The following is a 13,666-nucleotide window of genomic DNA, read 5'->3' on the forward strand; positions in this document are numbered from 1 at the left end:
AGTTAGTTAGTACTTGTACAAAAAGATCAGTTTACCTCACAATGCCGCTATTAGTCCAGTTGAAATGTATGCTGTCTCAAGTATTGGTTAAAACTGTAATGTTATTGGATCAGATCATCACATTTCTACTGTATTGTATCCTTTGACATGAGCAGCATTTATATTCAATCTGACCATTCCACTGGAGCTTGCACGCGCAAAAAACAGAAAAATCATAATCATTGAGAAATAATTGGCGAATGTTAAGTATCTGAGAGATCTGGACCATATGTTGGTTATAGTCATAAGTGTGCATCACCTGTTGGTTGTAGTCATAAGTGTGCATCACCTGTTGATTGTAGTCATAAACATGCATCACCTGTCAGACTAACATATGATTAACTGATGATGCACGTTTATGACTACAACTAACAGTGTTAGTTGAAGTCAAGGGCGCATCATCTGTTAATTTTAGTCATCAGCAGTATATGTGACGCTTGCAAACAAAGTTCCTAAAAGCTCTAAAATGGCATTAGCTGATTTCAGGGTCAGAATCTATGTAATCAAATGCTGTATACCCTCTATTAAGCAGAGCGTAACGTGACGTAATGGCTAGCTACAGCATATCTATCTACTATATACATGCACGTGCCTAGTCAGTCATGCTCAATATGGAGCTGGCTGTAACACAGATCCTACTAGCTACTGCAGGACTCCTAATAACATACTTTCTCACTAGATGGCTGAAGGTAAGACTAGAAGAAATGCTACTGTTATCAGTATCCAAGCATGTCTGTGACGTGTCACTCTTTCCTGTGAGTGAGTGTCCTTTATCAGCTAAATATATCAGAGGTGATTTCACACGCTAACTATCTAAGACATCAATGCTAAGTAAGGGTGTTTTACTGAGGCAGTAGTTGCTGCATAAGTCAAGCATGTTTGTCAATTTTCTCAACACAGATTGATCTTTTATGGTAAGGCCTCTGCTGTTTGTACTTTTATTGGCCCATGAGTTTATGACTTCAATATTATCATCATTAACACCTTATTTATGTTTATTAGTACCAAAAGTATTTATGACAACAGCTGACCTATAAATTTTAGAAACTTTCCAAAAGTGTTCTCGCTATTAATAGAATTGGCCAATGATATGCGAGCAATGGCATGGAACTAAAGTCCATGGAACTAAAGTAGTATATTTAGCCAGTAAAATGTTTCAAGTTAATAACTAGAAACTTTTGTCATTACTTTGCTCGTTGGAGCCTTATTCTGGCCTAAAAACATCAGTAAATTGCATGTATATATAAAACAAAACTTATTACAAGTCTACAAGTCAATCAGCAATGGGTTTATGGAGTACTACATCAAAAGTCTAAGATATAAACTATTCACCTGTTTGTAAAAATGGGCTGTTTTTGGCATATTAGTGATTTTCAGTCGCTTCAGAGTATGTTGGATGTTATAATAGTGTGTATATAAGGAATATGTAGGGTGCTTGTAGAATCTGATTAAGTGTACAAACACTCAACAACTCTGATGGCATAGTACTGTGGACTGTCATTGGGCCACATGATGAGTGATAGTCAAAGAAATAAATTTATAAATACACAAATAGCGTGAAACAATGACTTTCACATTGACTGACAAACATCGGAAAGCAAGTGGCTGATGTTAGTAACTAGTTTTTATTTTGGCTACTGTTACATCTTTTAAACCTGGTTTTATAATTTTCAACTATTTGGTTTATTCATGTTGTAATGCCTTTGTAGCAGCTCTATAACATTTGCATTTTGTAGGATCCCATTCGGAAGATACCAGGACCTCCTGGCTTACCAATACTTGGCAATATTTTGCATTTAGACACTGAAAACCTACACAACCAGTTCTTTAGGCTCGCTCGACAGTATGGAGCAGTTATGAAGATTAGGATATTTACTGTCCCTGTTGTGGTACTTAATTCTAAAGAAGCATGTTTGGAGGCTCTCACTAAAACAGGTTGGTTTAGTTCAGTTCTGACTTTTCAGCGGTAATAAACTGTCAGAGGAAGGATGCTATAGCAAGTTTAGGTGTGGCGCTGCTGGTACTAGTTAAATATATGTAGCTGTTAGTGGTTTAATTATTTTTTGTTATATTTAGTTCAAAAATAATGTTTGGGAATTTTTCAATTTAAGAATTTTTTAGGAAATTATAAGCGTGGCTTATCTCAGAATGTTAGTTTCAACAGATTGTGTACACAACTCCAATGTAGTTTAATGAAGGCATAGTAGCTAGTTACATTATGTTTAAGTTGTGGTCATCTGATTGAATGAGAGCTCATGTCACTAGCGAAAAGATTCTCTGGAGCTGGACTTTGGTCAACTTAGTTTCTAAGAAACTCGCTAATGCAAATCACAAAATTATTTGGCATGCCAATATATTTATTATGTTGCTAAATGGTAATTTGACTAATTTGTGCACCCATTTGATGTAATCATTTGATGATAGTACATAAGTGTGCTGTTGTTTTGGACAATACCCTAGTTTTTCTTTTTTAGGAACTGATTTTCAAGGACGGCCACCATTAAAACGTCTTCTAGAAATTTTACCAAAAGATATTGTATTTCTGGTATGTAGGCTTAGTTCTTATTCTTTGTGTCAAGTATAGTCAATGTTAAAAAACACTGCATGGACATAAATACTAATATCCACAGTTGCTTTAAGTGCAATCAAGAAATCAAGGATTATTCCATAGACATCTAATTCACATAGACACTGCTACCGATAGTCATCAAGGTGATATTGAGAAAGCTATTGCCATCATCAGCGACCAGATCACATGTTAATGTGGCATCAGGTAACAAAAAGGACTGTATTCTATTTCCATTCTTAGACTTAGGACCTTATTATTGACTCTCTTTCTATTAGGCTACTTTTTGCCTACTAAACAGAAAGGTTCAAATCTAAATCAGTTAACCTAACCAATGGTCTAGGGATTCAACTATTTTCCTTTTTTCCGATTTCCCCTCCACTTTTCTGCTTGAAGGAAGTTGTCAACTGAGCTGCCATCGCAGGATCTAAGCATTTTGTCACCACAGCTATAAAGCTTTAATTGGCTGGCCAATAGATTGAAGGCCTGAATAGAGCTATCACACACTGATTGTAGAGTATGACTGAGGAGCAGGTGATGATGCGTCGCATATTCTATAAGGCTATGAAAGCCTATGGACCTGGGATTGATCATTTAGAAAATGTAATGCAAGAGTCTTTGAGAGACATGGTTGACAGTATAGACCAGAAGGGGAATCAAGCTATAGACACTGTAAACCTCAGTGTTGGCTATGTATGCTGTGTTATAGCAGCGATGGTGAGTTATGGTGGTCAATTCAATAACAATCAACACTGACCTGAACCAGTAGTAGTCATTTCAGACTACAGTGATACCTTGAGATGCGGCTTAATGCATTTCGGGAATGACCTCGTATATCAATTCATTTGTATCTCAAATTAAACTGTCCAATATAAAACAACTAAATTTAAATTAATCCGTTCCCACCTGAAAAACCAACCTAAAATCTTGATATTACAATAGAAAAACAGGCTTTAAATTTTCTAATTCACCGCCTATACTCACAAAGTAACAATATTTATGTAGCGGTTATGATCGCAATAAAATGTAACATTATGGACAGAACTGTATATAGTTCTTACCTTCGGAACAGACGGTAGCGGGTAACTAGAAACGGCTAACGGCGGTATGAGAGAGGCTTAACGGCAACATGTTCGGTATGCTAGGCTTTTGTGACACTACTTAACATAACATATATTTTAAGTTTACCTTAATGTGCTTAACATACTATGCATATACTTGAAAATGAGTTTTATAATCTTACGTCACAGTGAACTTGATTTTAATTTTGTTTTTATTTTCATACTTTTACTTTTCTTCTTTTGGCTTGGCACTCTTTTTAGGCTTTTTGACTTATCTTCACCTTTAGCCGGCCTTTCTAAAACATTTTCAAACTGATCCGACAAGAAAGACCGAGCAATGCTGTTCTTGGAAGTAGTCCACTCATATTCTTTGCATACTCAGCCACACACTCATATTCGAGAACTCTCTCATATGCTCATATCCTCGTATCTCAATTTTGTCTCGCATCTCAAGGCAAAAGTTTTCTTGAAATTTTCATCTTATTTCAAATTGCTCGTAAGTCAGGATGCGCGTACCTCACGGAGTTGCTGTAGCTGTTTATGTACTAGTACTAGCTGTACTATCCGACGTTGCCCGGGTATTAAAATCAGCTTATAAACAATGAGAAGTAATGAGAGTTTCTTGCCACTTGCTATTAGCCTGGCACATTGCCAATGGAAAATTTGAGTAAGCATGAGTCACACTCTCATCATCATATTCCCACAAGGAGATATTGTAAATAGCTTTACACGTATTGGCCTATGTTTGGGTTTTTTTCAATACCTTATAACTTATCCTTTTAAGTTACTGTAAACTATAAATCAGTCAAGTACATTAAGAATAACCACGTGTAGGTATTTATTAAATATTATGTATGTACTATATATTATTGTTAGTGTATATATACTACAACTTTATATACTATATCTTCTGCAATAATTATATTATAGCTGTTTGGGGAGAAGCATTCTTATGACAGTGAAGTTTGTCAACAAATGAGTCGAGTGAACGAGGAGCTAGTAGCAGCCATTGATCCATTTACTAGTGGGGGAGCTATCGATGCTGTACCTTTTCTCTTCCATTTCAAGTTTCTCTTCCGAGAGTCACACAAGATGCTCGATTCCGCTACTAAAACAGTCAATGACTTCATAAGTACGACAATACAGGAGATCAAGGTAAATACAAATTCGGGATTACAAACATACATTGGTCACATGGTAACCAAACTAATGGATGATTTGGGAGAATTGGCGTAAGTGACCAGAGCCTAAAGGTTGTAACGTAGTAGTTCCAGTCGTGTTCAAGTTCATTCAGCCTCGCTTTACCAATGCTCACTTTTAATTGGTTAACTTAATATTAGCAAATGCAATATTCACTTTATTTCTAAAAAAGTAGCTTCTTCTATCATGGTTAAGGATAAAACGAATTTAACTCCGCAACCAAACAGCTAGAAAAATATGGAATCACATTACTTTTGAAACTAGATTGAAACTTGCCTGACCTTTGTATCTTTTGTCTGTGGTCCGCACATCTTACGAGCTTTTGTTCTGTTGCCATATGATTACCATTTCAGGTTTCATGAGGTAATCAAAGGTTTAGTCATGTCATGGTTCGTGAACTAGAGTAGTAAATTTTCATACAAGCACAATTTTTGGTAGAAAGATAGTTAAAAAAAGCCAACAATTGATAATATCAAAAATTTAGTGTCAAGATTGTATTGTTCGCTAGAGAAAACTGATATTAGCAGCATAACTTATGTTCTTTAATAGGCAATTCTTGTCTCTCTAATCAGTAATGGTTTTTCAAAAACATAAAGTCAAGTCATTCTGAATCTCAGTCTACTGAGATTGTACGTTGATCTGCACAATCTGTCGAGACATCTACACGTATTAGTGAGTTGAGGAATTGTCATATATTGATGGGCAAATCATTGATTTCTTCACTCATCTCCATGTCTTAATGAATAGAATCTATAACATGTCAATGCCTCGTGAAAACAGACTGAATCTAGCATGTTAGTTATTTTTCCTTTTTCTGATTGAGCACGTTGATCTTGTGCTTTTTTCAGCTCGCTGGGTAGAAACAATTATAATGCCTGAAAATTTTTAAGATATTGACGTTCTATAAAATAATAGTAATTTTCAGCTTTATTTATATCAATGCACCACACCCAATTGCAAGTTAAATAGTTAAATTGAGTAACTTTTAGCTCCAAGAGCATCATGTCGCAATTGACCTTTCAGGCTGGCCATGACCCTAATCAGAAACGAGGCTGTGTAGATTACTTCCTTGAGGTACAACGACAGGAACTTAGTAAAGATGGCACACCTCTAATTAGTGATGATCACCTCAAGGGTCTGCTCCTTAACTTTATTACTGCAGGTACAATAATTTTCGTCTTTTTCTTGTGACTAAAATAAAATATAATATTTGATATTCTAGACAAAAGTTTGATATATCCTTATTCGTGTGGCATGTTAACACAATTGAGTAAAGTACTAAATGAACGTTTGACCAAAATGGCTAGTGTCCGCAGGTGTTAAACAAAGATACATGACTATTTTTTGTAACAAAGTCATGTTAATGCAGACGATGGGTCTAATGTCAGGATTCACGGCATCGTTATAATTGAGTCTACAACACCCACTCTACTGTTTGTCAGATTTTGTGTAGTTGCTTTGTTGAAAATTGTATGTCAAGCAGCAGGTGCCTAGGTTTGGCTTTCATTCTGATAAGACTGATTTGTTACTTTTAAAATAGATCTTATTAAATGTCTATCAATCTGAGTTAACTAATAATAATGAGCTACTTCAGGTCTGGAGACAAGTAGGCGGAGTTTGTCTCAGATATTTCTGGATCTTCTACATGATCCAGCGTTACAGAAGAAACTACAGGCTGAAGTTGACGGTCAGTTTGAACCAGCATATACCATCACACTCAAGGACAGGTTGGTTTAAGTGACACTCAAGGAAAAGTTGTTTCAAGTGACACTTAGGACAAGTTGGTTTTTATGACACTCAAGTACAGGTTGGTTTGAGTGACACTTGGAGCTAGGCTGATGAAAGCGACATTGAAGTACCGGTTGGTTTAACTGACATGACATTGTTGGATTGAAACGGTTGATGGCATTGACATATTGGTTAAAATGACACCCATGAACAATTGGTTTATACATGTATATGTAATACTCATGGACAGCTTATATAAATTGGCACTCAAATAAATATTAGAATGATATCCTAATTGTGTGCTGCATGATAAAGTTACATGTATAAAGCACTTATACACCACTTGTGTATGGTTTCAATAATTTTAGTGTTGTGTGGTTTCGAACATGCCTCTATACATATAATTATATTGGCTCAATGTCCTATTTGATAGCATTGCAGCAGAGTAAAAGTATATGAGATAAGTGAGAGAGTATGGCTTCTGTGTTGAGTCTAACCTACTCATGTTGGTGCTATTATATTTATTAGGGAGAAGCTGCCACAAGTAGAGTCATACCTCCTGGAACACTTCAGATACCTGACACAGGTCCCTCTTATGGTTCCTCATATGACTATCAGAGATACCAAAGTTGCTGGCTACAAGGTTGGTGAGACAACTACTCACTTACATAATCTACTTTAATTAAACAGGTAGAATCGGTAGCACATGTGTTTAACTACAGTGAATAGAACCTGTAAACTGATGTCTAGAGATCCAGCACAGGAAGTCAATGGTGCGCTCGCTAAGTAGCCAAGTTGACAGCAAATTCCTAAACTAAAGACCTAGTCAACAGGACATGGCACTAATAAAAAATATAGAAGAACTAAAAATACTGCAATTTTCCTACGACCAAACACGGGCGAAGCAATTGTTTGGGAGCTTTATGATGAATACATATGCGCACACAACTCCCGAAAAATTATCCGTCAACGGCCGTTACCAAACCCTTGTACCGAAATCTCATCAAAAAATTTAACCATTTTTGTGTAGAGTCGTTTAAGTATAATAATGATACAAAACACATACAAACATATTTAAATATGTTACCAAGTCTTTGAAAAGTTGACGCAATATCCTAAAACTAACCTATCTGATCGGATTATACAAAAATAGACAGACTAATTTGGCCTAAAATCGCAATAAAAACTTGACAAGCCTTTTTTAATCTAATCAAAATTAAAACCGGCCAACGAAACGCCGATAAGGCCGTGCGACAGAGAGTAGAACCATTAAGTCGTGCGCATTTCACGAGGAAAACGTGCACATTTCACCAGTCTATGGCATTGTCCAATTGCCGAAGGTTTCTGAAATTAACGCAGAGGTACTGAAAAGTAATCATTTCTTTTTTGCCGATTCTACTGGACTATGACATTTTGGACACTTTTAATGAGTACTTTGGTATTCCAACTGATGTCCAAAGCAGTGAAAGTAAAGGAAGTGGCGATGATATTTTTCTAATGATTCTTATAAGATTATTACAATATTTAATTGTAAGAATAATTATTCGATTTTATAAGATTATTATCAGATTTAGTTATAAGAATAATCATCCGAGTTTACAAGATCCAAGTATATAGTGACCGATGGTGTGCAATATGTTACTGTTATTATTTTTCTAAAGATTTTGTTGATGACACTGCGGCTGTGCCCAATATCGCGATACTACCAAGCCGTTTTTAATATCTGCAAAATTAAGTAATAGGCCTACATTTTCTTATAGATATACATATATTTATATGACAACCAGCTAAAATCTGTTTAGATTTTTAAATTCAGCATAATTTCTTAGATGTAAATACAGAAATCTAAATAAATATCACAACTTCTTGATATTGGTTGCTATGACCAATGATATACAGCCCCCTCCCCCCAAGCCTGTGTATATTACACAGCAGCTTGCCATTTTACTTCTAATATTGCATTTCTCCTATTGCATGGGAGAGTTATAAACATATAATCTTTTCCTTTCATTATTGCTGTTTGTTGTACATAATAACATCCAGTACATTACAGCTACCACTGCAGCTACCATTGCAGTTCTCCTATTACACTGCAGTGCCATTTGACTGCTAATATTGCATATCTCAACCGGCAGAACCCTTTCTCTTTCCATTATCACTTCGGTCGTAGGCTGTATGACAGGAGAATTTCTAGTATGTAATACTCTGGATTTATATATAGAAACAAATATTGAACGTATAAGTGCGCACCTTTAATCATTGGTAGATTATCAAACTAGAGCAGTATAATAATACATCTTTGCATTTGTTGATAAAAGGTTTCATTGTATGATGAAGGTACCAGCAAACACAGTGGTGATTATGAATTCATTCTACACCGCTCATGATCCTGATGTTTATGATGAACCATTTAAGGTTAAACCTGAAAGATTTCTTGATGAGAATGGGCAGCTGGTAGATCGTGACCACCCATATCGTGAAAAGTGAGTAAATATGCTAAAATAAAGAGTTTTTACTTTTTGTTGTTTGGCCACAAGTTGGTAAGGCAATGCTATAAGCTGTGCATTAACAAGAACATCAGAGAAAGAGAAATTACAATATAATATGTGATGCATTTTGTTTGTAATACACAGAATTTAGTCCCATGTACTTTATGTTTCTTCAGAACACATTGGAGACTGATCCGATATTCTCACTCTGATGTTGATCCTATGTAACGCACTATATATCACTTAAGATGCAGAAGCAAAAATAATGATTAAATTCTTGATACAATGTTGTATAAGATATTACAAATTTATCTTTTTTAAGACTATTTTGAGGTTAAACTGGGTTGTTTGTATTTGTATGACGTGCTTTTCATGACACCGCTACTTGGTTGACTTGAAGTGACACCACTACCCAGTTGACTTTTAGACTTGAAGTGACACCACTACCCAGTTGACTTTCAGATTTGAAGTCACATCTCTACCTGGTTGACATTTGGACTTGAAGTGACACCACTACCTGGTTGACTTACAGACTTGAAGTGAAACCACTACCTGGTTGACTTACAGACTTAAATGGTGAGGTGGTTTACAGTATATCCATGAGGCGCGCAATATCAATCATCAACAAAGGATTGATACAACCAAAGTTTTCTGTTATAGTATGGCCTGTCATCTAGTGACAGGTGCTTTTGAGTGTTACTGTTAGTGTTAGTTTAAAGTAACTACGAGGGTCATACTGTTTCTAGTCAAAATTAGATTTTGTACCAAATGATCATCAAAGAGCATCATAATGCTAACCTATTTTTAGAGAGAATTTATCAATGTCTTTTCTTGAGATATTTAAACATATTCTTATTAGATATTTTATATTAGTATTTTTTTCATTTGTAAAAACTTAGTAATTTAAATAGCAATAAAAATACTATTTTATATTTTAAATACCAATAATAAAATAATATTAATATGATAAACAACAAAAATAATAGTGAGGCTAACAACTACACATCAACATCAAACTGATCACTTCTGAATTCTGTTATTGTTAACGTACGCGCTTCATATCTTTAACCAATCAGTGATCTTTCAGTTTTCTAGGCTTCGGAGCAGGGAGAAGAGCTTGTCCTGGTGAAGTGCTAGCCAAATCTAGAATATTTCTATTTCTGGTCAACATTCTCCAGAAGTATACTGTCGAACTAGCTGGTGAATTACCAGATCGTGATGTGAGAAACTATCCAATGTCTATTTTGCTCACTCCACCCTCTGTAAAAGTTCGATTTGTTAGAAGGCAGTAGCAAGATTATGAGGAATGAGGACTGTAACCCTTTGATGTTTTGATGCTGAGAAGTTTTCTAGATAAATTGGCTTTTTATGGATTTTAAGTTATAATTTATCAAGGTATAAAATAAATTTTATGGATGACTGTTGTTTATAAATTCAAGGTTTTTATACTCTTGTACACGTTTTGGTATGTTACTATTACCAAATATTCTTTACTTGTAGTATGAAGGGCAGCGAATACACACAATTGTTTCAAATTTTTGAAGAATTTGCTTTTTTTCCATTTGAATATATTTCTATGAATATATTCTAGACCTATTAGTGTTTTACCAATATATAATCTAGGATTTATTTTCAACACATTCTAAGATATTTGAGCCAAAATTGTATTTGGCTCATTTAATAGATTATTCACAGCAAATTGCAAGTGTAAAAGATCATACCATGTTGCATGTCCTTTATAGCTCACTAAAGCTATGAGCTCTTCTGTAAGTACAAACATATCGCTGTTTCTAATCATGCAGAATAAAAAGTTAATTGATGAACATTTGAGAAGGTGAGTACGGATATCGGAAGAGTTGAATATTTTTGCAAGATGAAATTTTATCAAGGTTGTTAAAAAGTAATGAAGCTGCTAGTAATCTAGAATTAGTTAGTATGCTATTATTTATATAAATATATATATATAAAAATATATATAAATACATATAAATATATATATAAGAATATATATAATTATATATATATAAATATATATATATTAGTTACTTGGTAATAATGCATAGTAAATAACAGTCAACAAATTTAACTGGTTTTACTTTTATAACAGGCAACAAACTATGTGGTTTTATTCACAAGATACCTGTCTTCATGTAATAACTGATTTGTACCATCCTTTTGTAACTATTTGGAAAGACTAGCTCTCTGTTATTAGTCATGATAATCTCATATCACCTACAACATTTATTTAGAGAAGATAAAGTTTAACAATGATCAATTATATTGAACATGGTGATTTTCTGCTGTTTACATACTTTATTGATTGGCCCTTCATTCAAGTATAACATGAACATGTACAACGCCGTTAAGTTTTATAAATATTAATTATAGTTAGAAAAACAAATTAATTGCATGACACTATTACGAATTAGAATGAAGATTTTCTGAGATACGTTTATCCTTTGAAGGACTAGCTAGACACAAAGTCCTCGACCTGGAAATAATAATCTTGAAAGGTTTTAATTGCTAAGATTAATATTTCGTTCGTATTCACAAGATTTGCGTTGTACGTGTATAATAAAATTTAATTTAACACACTTTTAACTTGAAACATGAAAAAAATCGTTGATACAGGAAATGGCTAAAATAATTTTAGAACCATATAAAATGTGTTCAACAGTTTGTTAGCTCATGAACCTGCTGTTATTTCTTAGAAAACATGGTTGTAGGCCAGGCTAAAGCATACCATCAACATTAAGAATGCCCAGGATGGAACAGATCACCAATTCGCCAACATCTCAATTATTTAAATAGAAAAGTGAGACGGTAGCTATTTGATCAGGAAGTGTCGTCATACTGTACATACAGGATTTAAGCGCAAATATGATAAAGTACCTGCAGCGGTACACTAGAATATATGTAAGACATCAACTATGACACCAGAAAGAAGCGCTATGAAAACAAAGTAAAGCTGTTGTGGGACTTCAATGTACAATCAGATGAAGTGATACAGACGATAAGACTTGACGATATACGAAGATATTGAAAAAAGTGAAAAAATGATGATAAGTACAGAAAACAAGGATTTGAAATTGTGCAGCTTTGAAATGGGAGAAGAAAATTTACGCCTATATTCATCATGGTACCTAAAGTTAAACTTACATCTGTCTTATTTAGCCTAACTTGTTTTTGAAACAGGAATCAACCCTGTTAAGAACTGTCAAAAACTGTAAAAATATTCAGGAAAGTGTTTCTGTAATAGAAGACGACGAGAATAACACCCTTTGGTCGTTAGCTAAAGCCTAAAAGTGACTAATTCTGCAAGCGATAACACTGTGCTTAAATAGATGACAATAATGGTATTAATACTTAAATGTATTATTGCAGCGATAACAATATTAATGACTAACTGTGCTACCCGGCGTTGCCCGAGTGTTAAAAATCAGCTTATAAACAATGAGAAGTAATGAGAGTTGCCTGCCACCCTGCTATTAGCCTAGCAGATTGTCAATGGAAAAGTTTAGTAAGCCAACTAATGACAATCACTTACTTACGCGATCACCCTGCATGGTATGCAAAGCCGTTGGGTATGCACTCGCATATACCGATTTATACTGGCTTCCGAACAACTCATTCTCTGTGGCCTATTGGGTTGGGTGTTGAACTGACAATTGGTAGGGTCTGAGATCAAATCTTCTTCGGTACAGACTGTTCATTCCAAGATTTTAATTGCTATAGCCGGAATGACACAAAGAACCACACACATCCTCTGCGAAATATTTATTTAGATAATGATAATGATAGTCAGCGAAACAATGAAGAAGAAAGTTTTTGAAGTGCTAGAAATAGATATGTATCTGTAACTGTAACTTTATTCTAAACTAGGCTTCCAGGTTCGATTCAGTGTATTGATACAGTGGGTTCAGTATACTGATACAGTACGCTCAGTGTACTGATACGGTGCGCTCAGTGTACTAATACAGGGACTACTACACTTAAAGGCTTATGCTTGTTATGAAAATAAAACAAAGTAAATACATGTTTGATTGTCACTTGCTATGTAACTGTTACGCTATTGCTACGTAACAGTTATGCTATTGCTACATAAATGCTATGCTATTGCTATGTAACTGCTATGCTATCGCCATGTAACTGCTATGTTATCGCCATGTAACTGCTATACTATTGCTAGGTAACTGCTATGCTATTGCTATGTTATTGCTATTCTAGTGATATGTAACTGCTACGCTATTGCTATGTAACTGCTATGCTATTGCTATGTAACTGCTATGCTATCGCCATGTAACTGCTATGTTATCACCATGTAACTGCTATACTATTGCTAGGTAACTGCTATGGCTATGTTATTGCTATTCTAATGATATGTAACTGCTACGCTATTGCTATGTAACTGCTATGCTATTGCTATGTAACTGCTATGCTATCACCATGTAACTGCTATGTTATCGCCATGTAACTGCTATGTTATCGCCATGTAACTGCTATGCTATTGCTATGCTATTGCTATGTTATTGCTATGTAATTGCTATTCTAATGATATTCAACTGCTACGCTATTGCTATGTA

The 13,666-nt window shown here is 34.8% G+C and overlaps 1 protein-coding gene across 1 annotated transcript; it reads left to right on the top strand.

Moving 5' to 3' along the window:
• Nucleotides 1-649: 649 nt before the first annotated feature.
• LOC137399944 (cytochrome P450 2B5-like) lies at nt 650-10,774 on the top strand. The gene is made up of 10 exons (XM_068086211.1): nt 650-728; nt 1,776-1,974; nt 2,514-2,584; nt 3,122-3,322; nt 4,597-4,821; nt 5,890-6,028; nt 6,461-6,593; nt 7,123-7,237; nt 8,932-9,077; nt 10,171-10,774. The coding sequence occupies exons 1-10, from the start codon at nt 651-653 to the stop codon at nt 10,373-10,375; spliced, it is 1,512 nt and encodes a 503-aa protein (XP_067942312.1). The 5' UTR covers nt 650; the 3' UTR covers nt 10,376-10,774.
• Nucleotides 10,775-13,666: the final 2,892 nt, after the last annotated feature.

The sequence above is a fragment of the Watersipora subatra genome, chromosome 7, assembly GCF_963576615.1.
Source record: "Watersipora subatra chromosome 7, tzWatSuba1.1, whole genome shotgun sequence".
Taxonomy (NCBI): Eukaryota; Metazoa; Bryozoa; class Gymnolaemata; order Cheilostomatida; family Watersiporidae; genus Watersipora; species Watersipora subatra.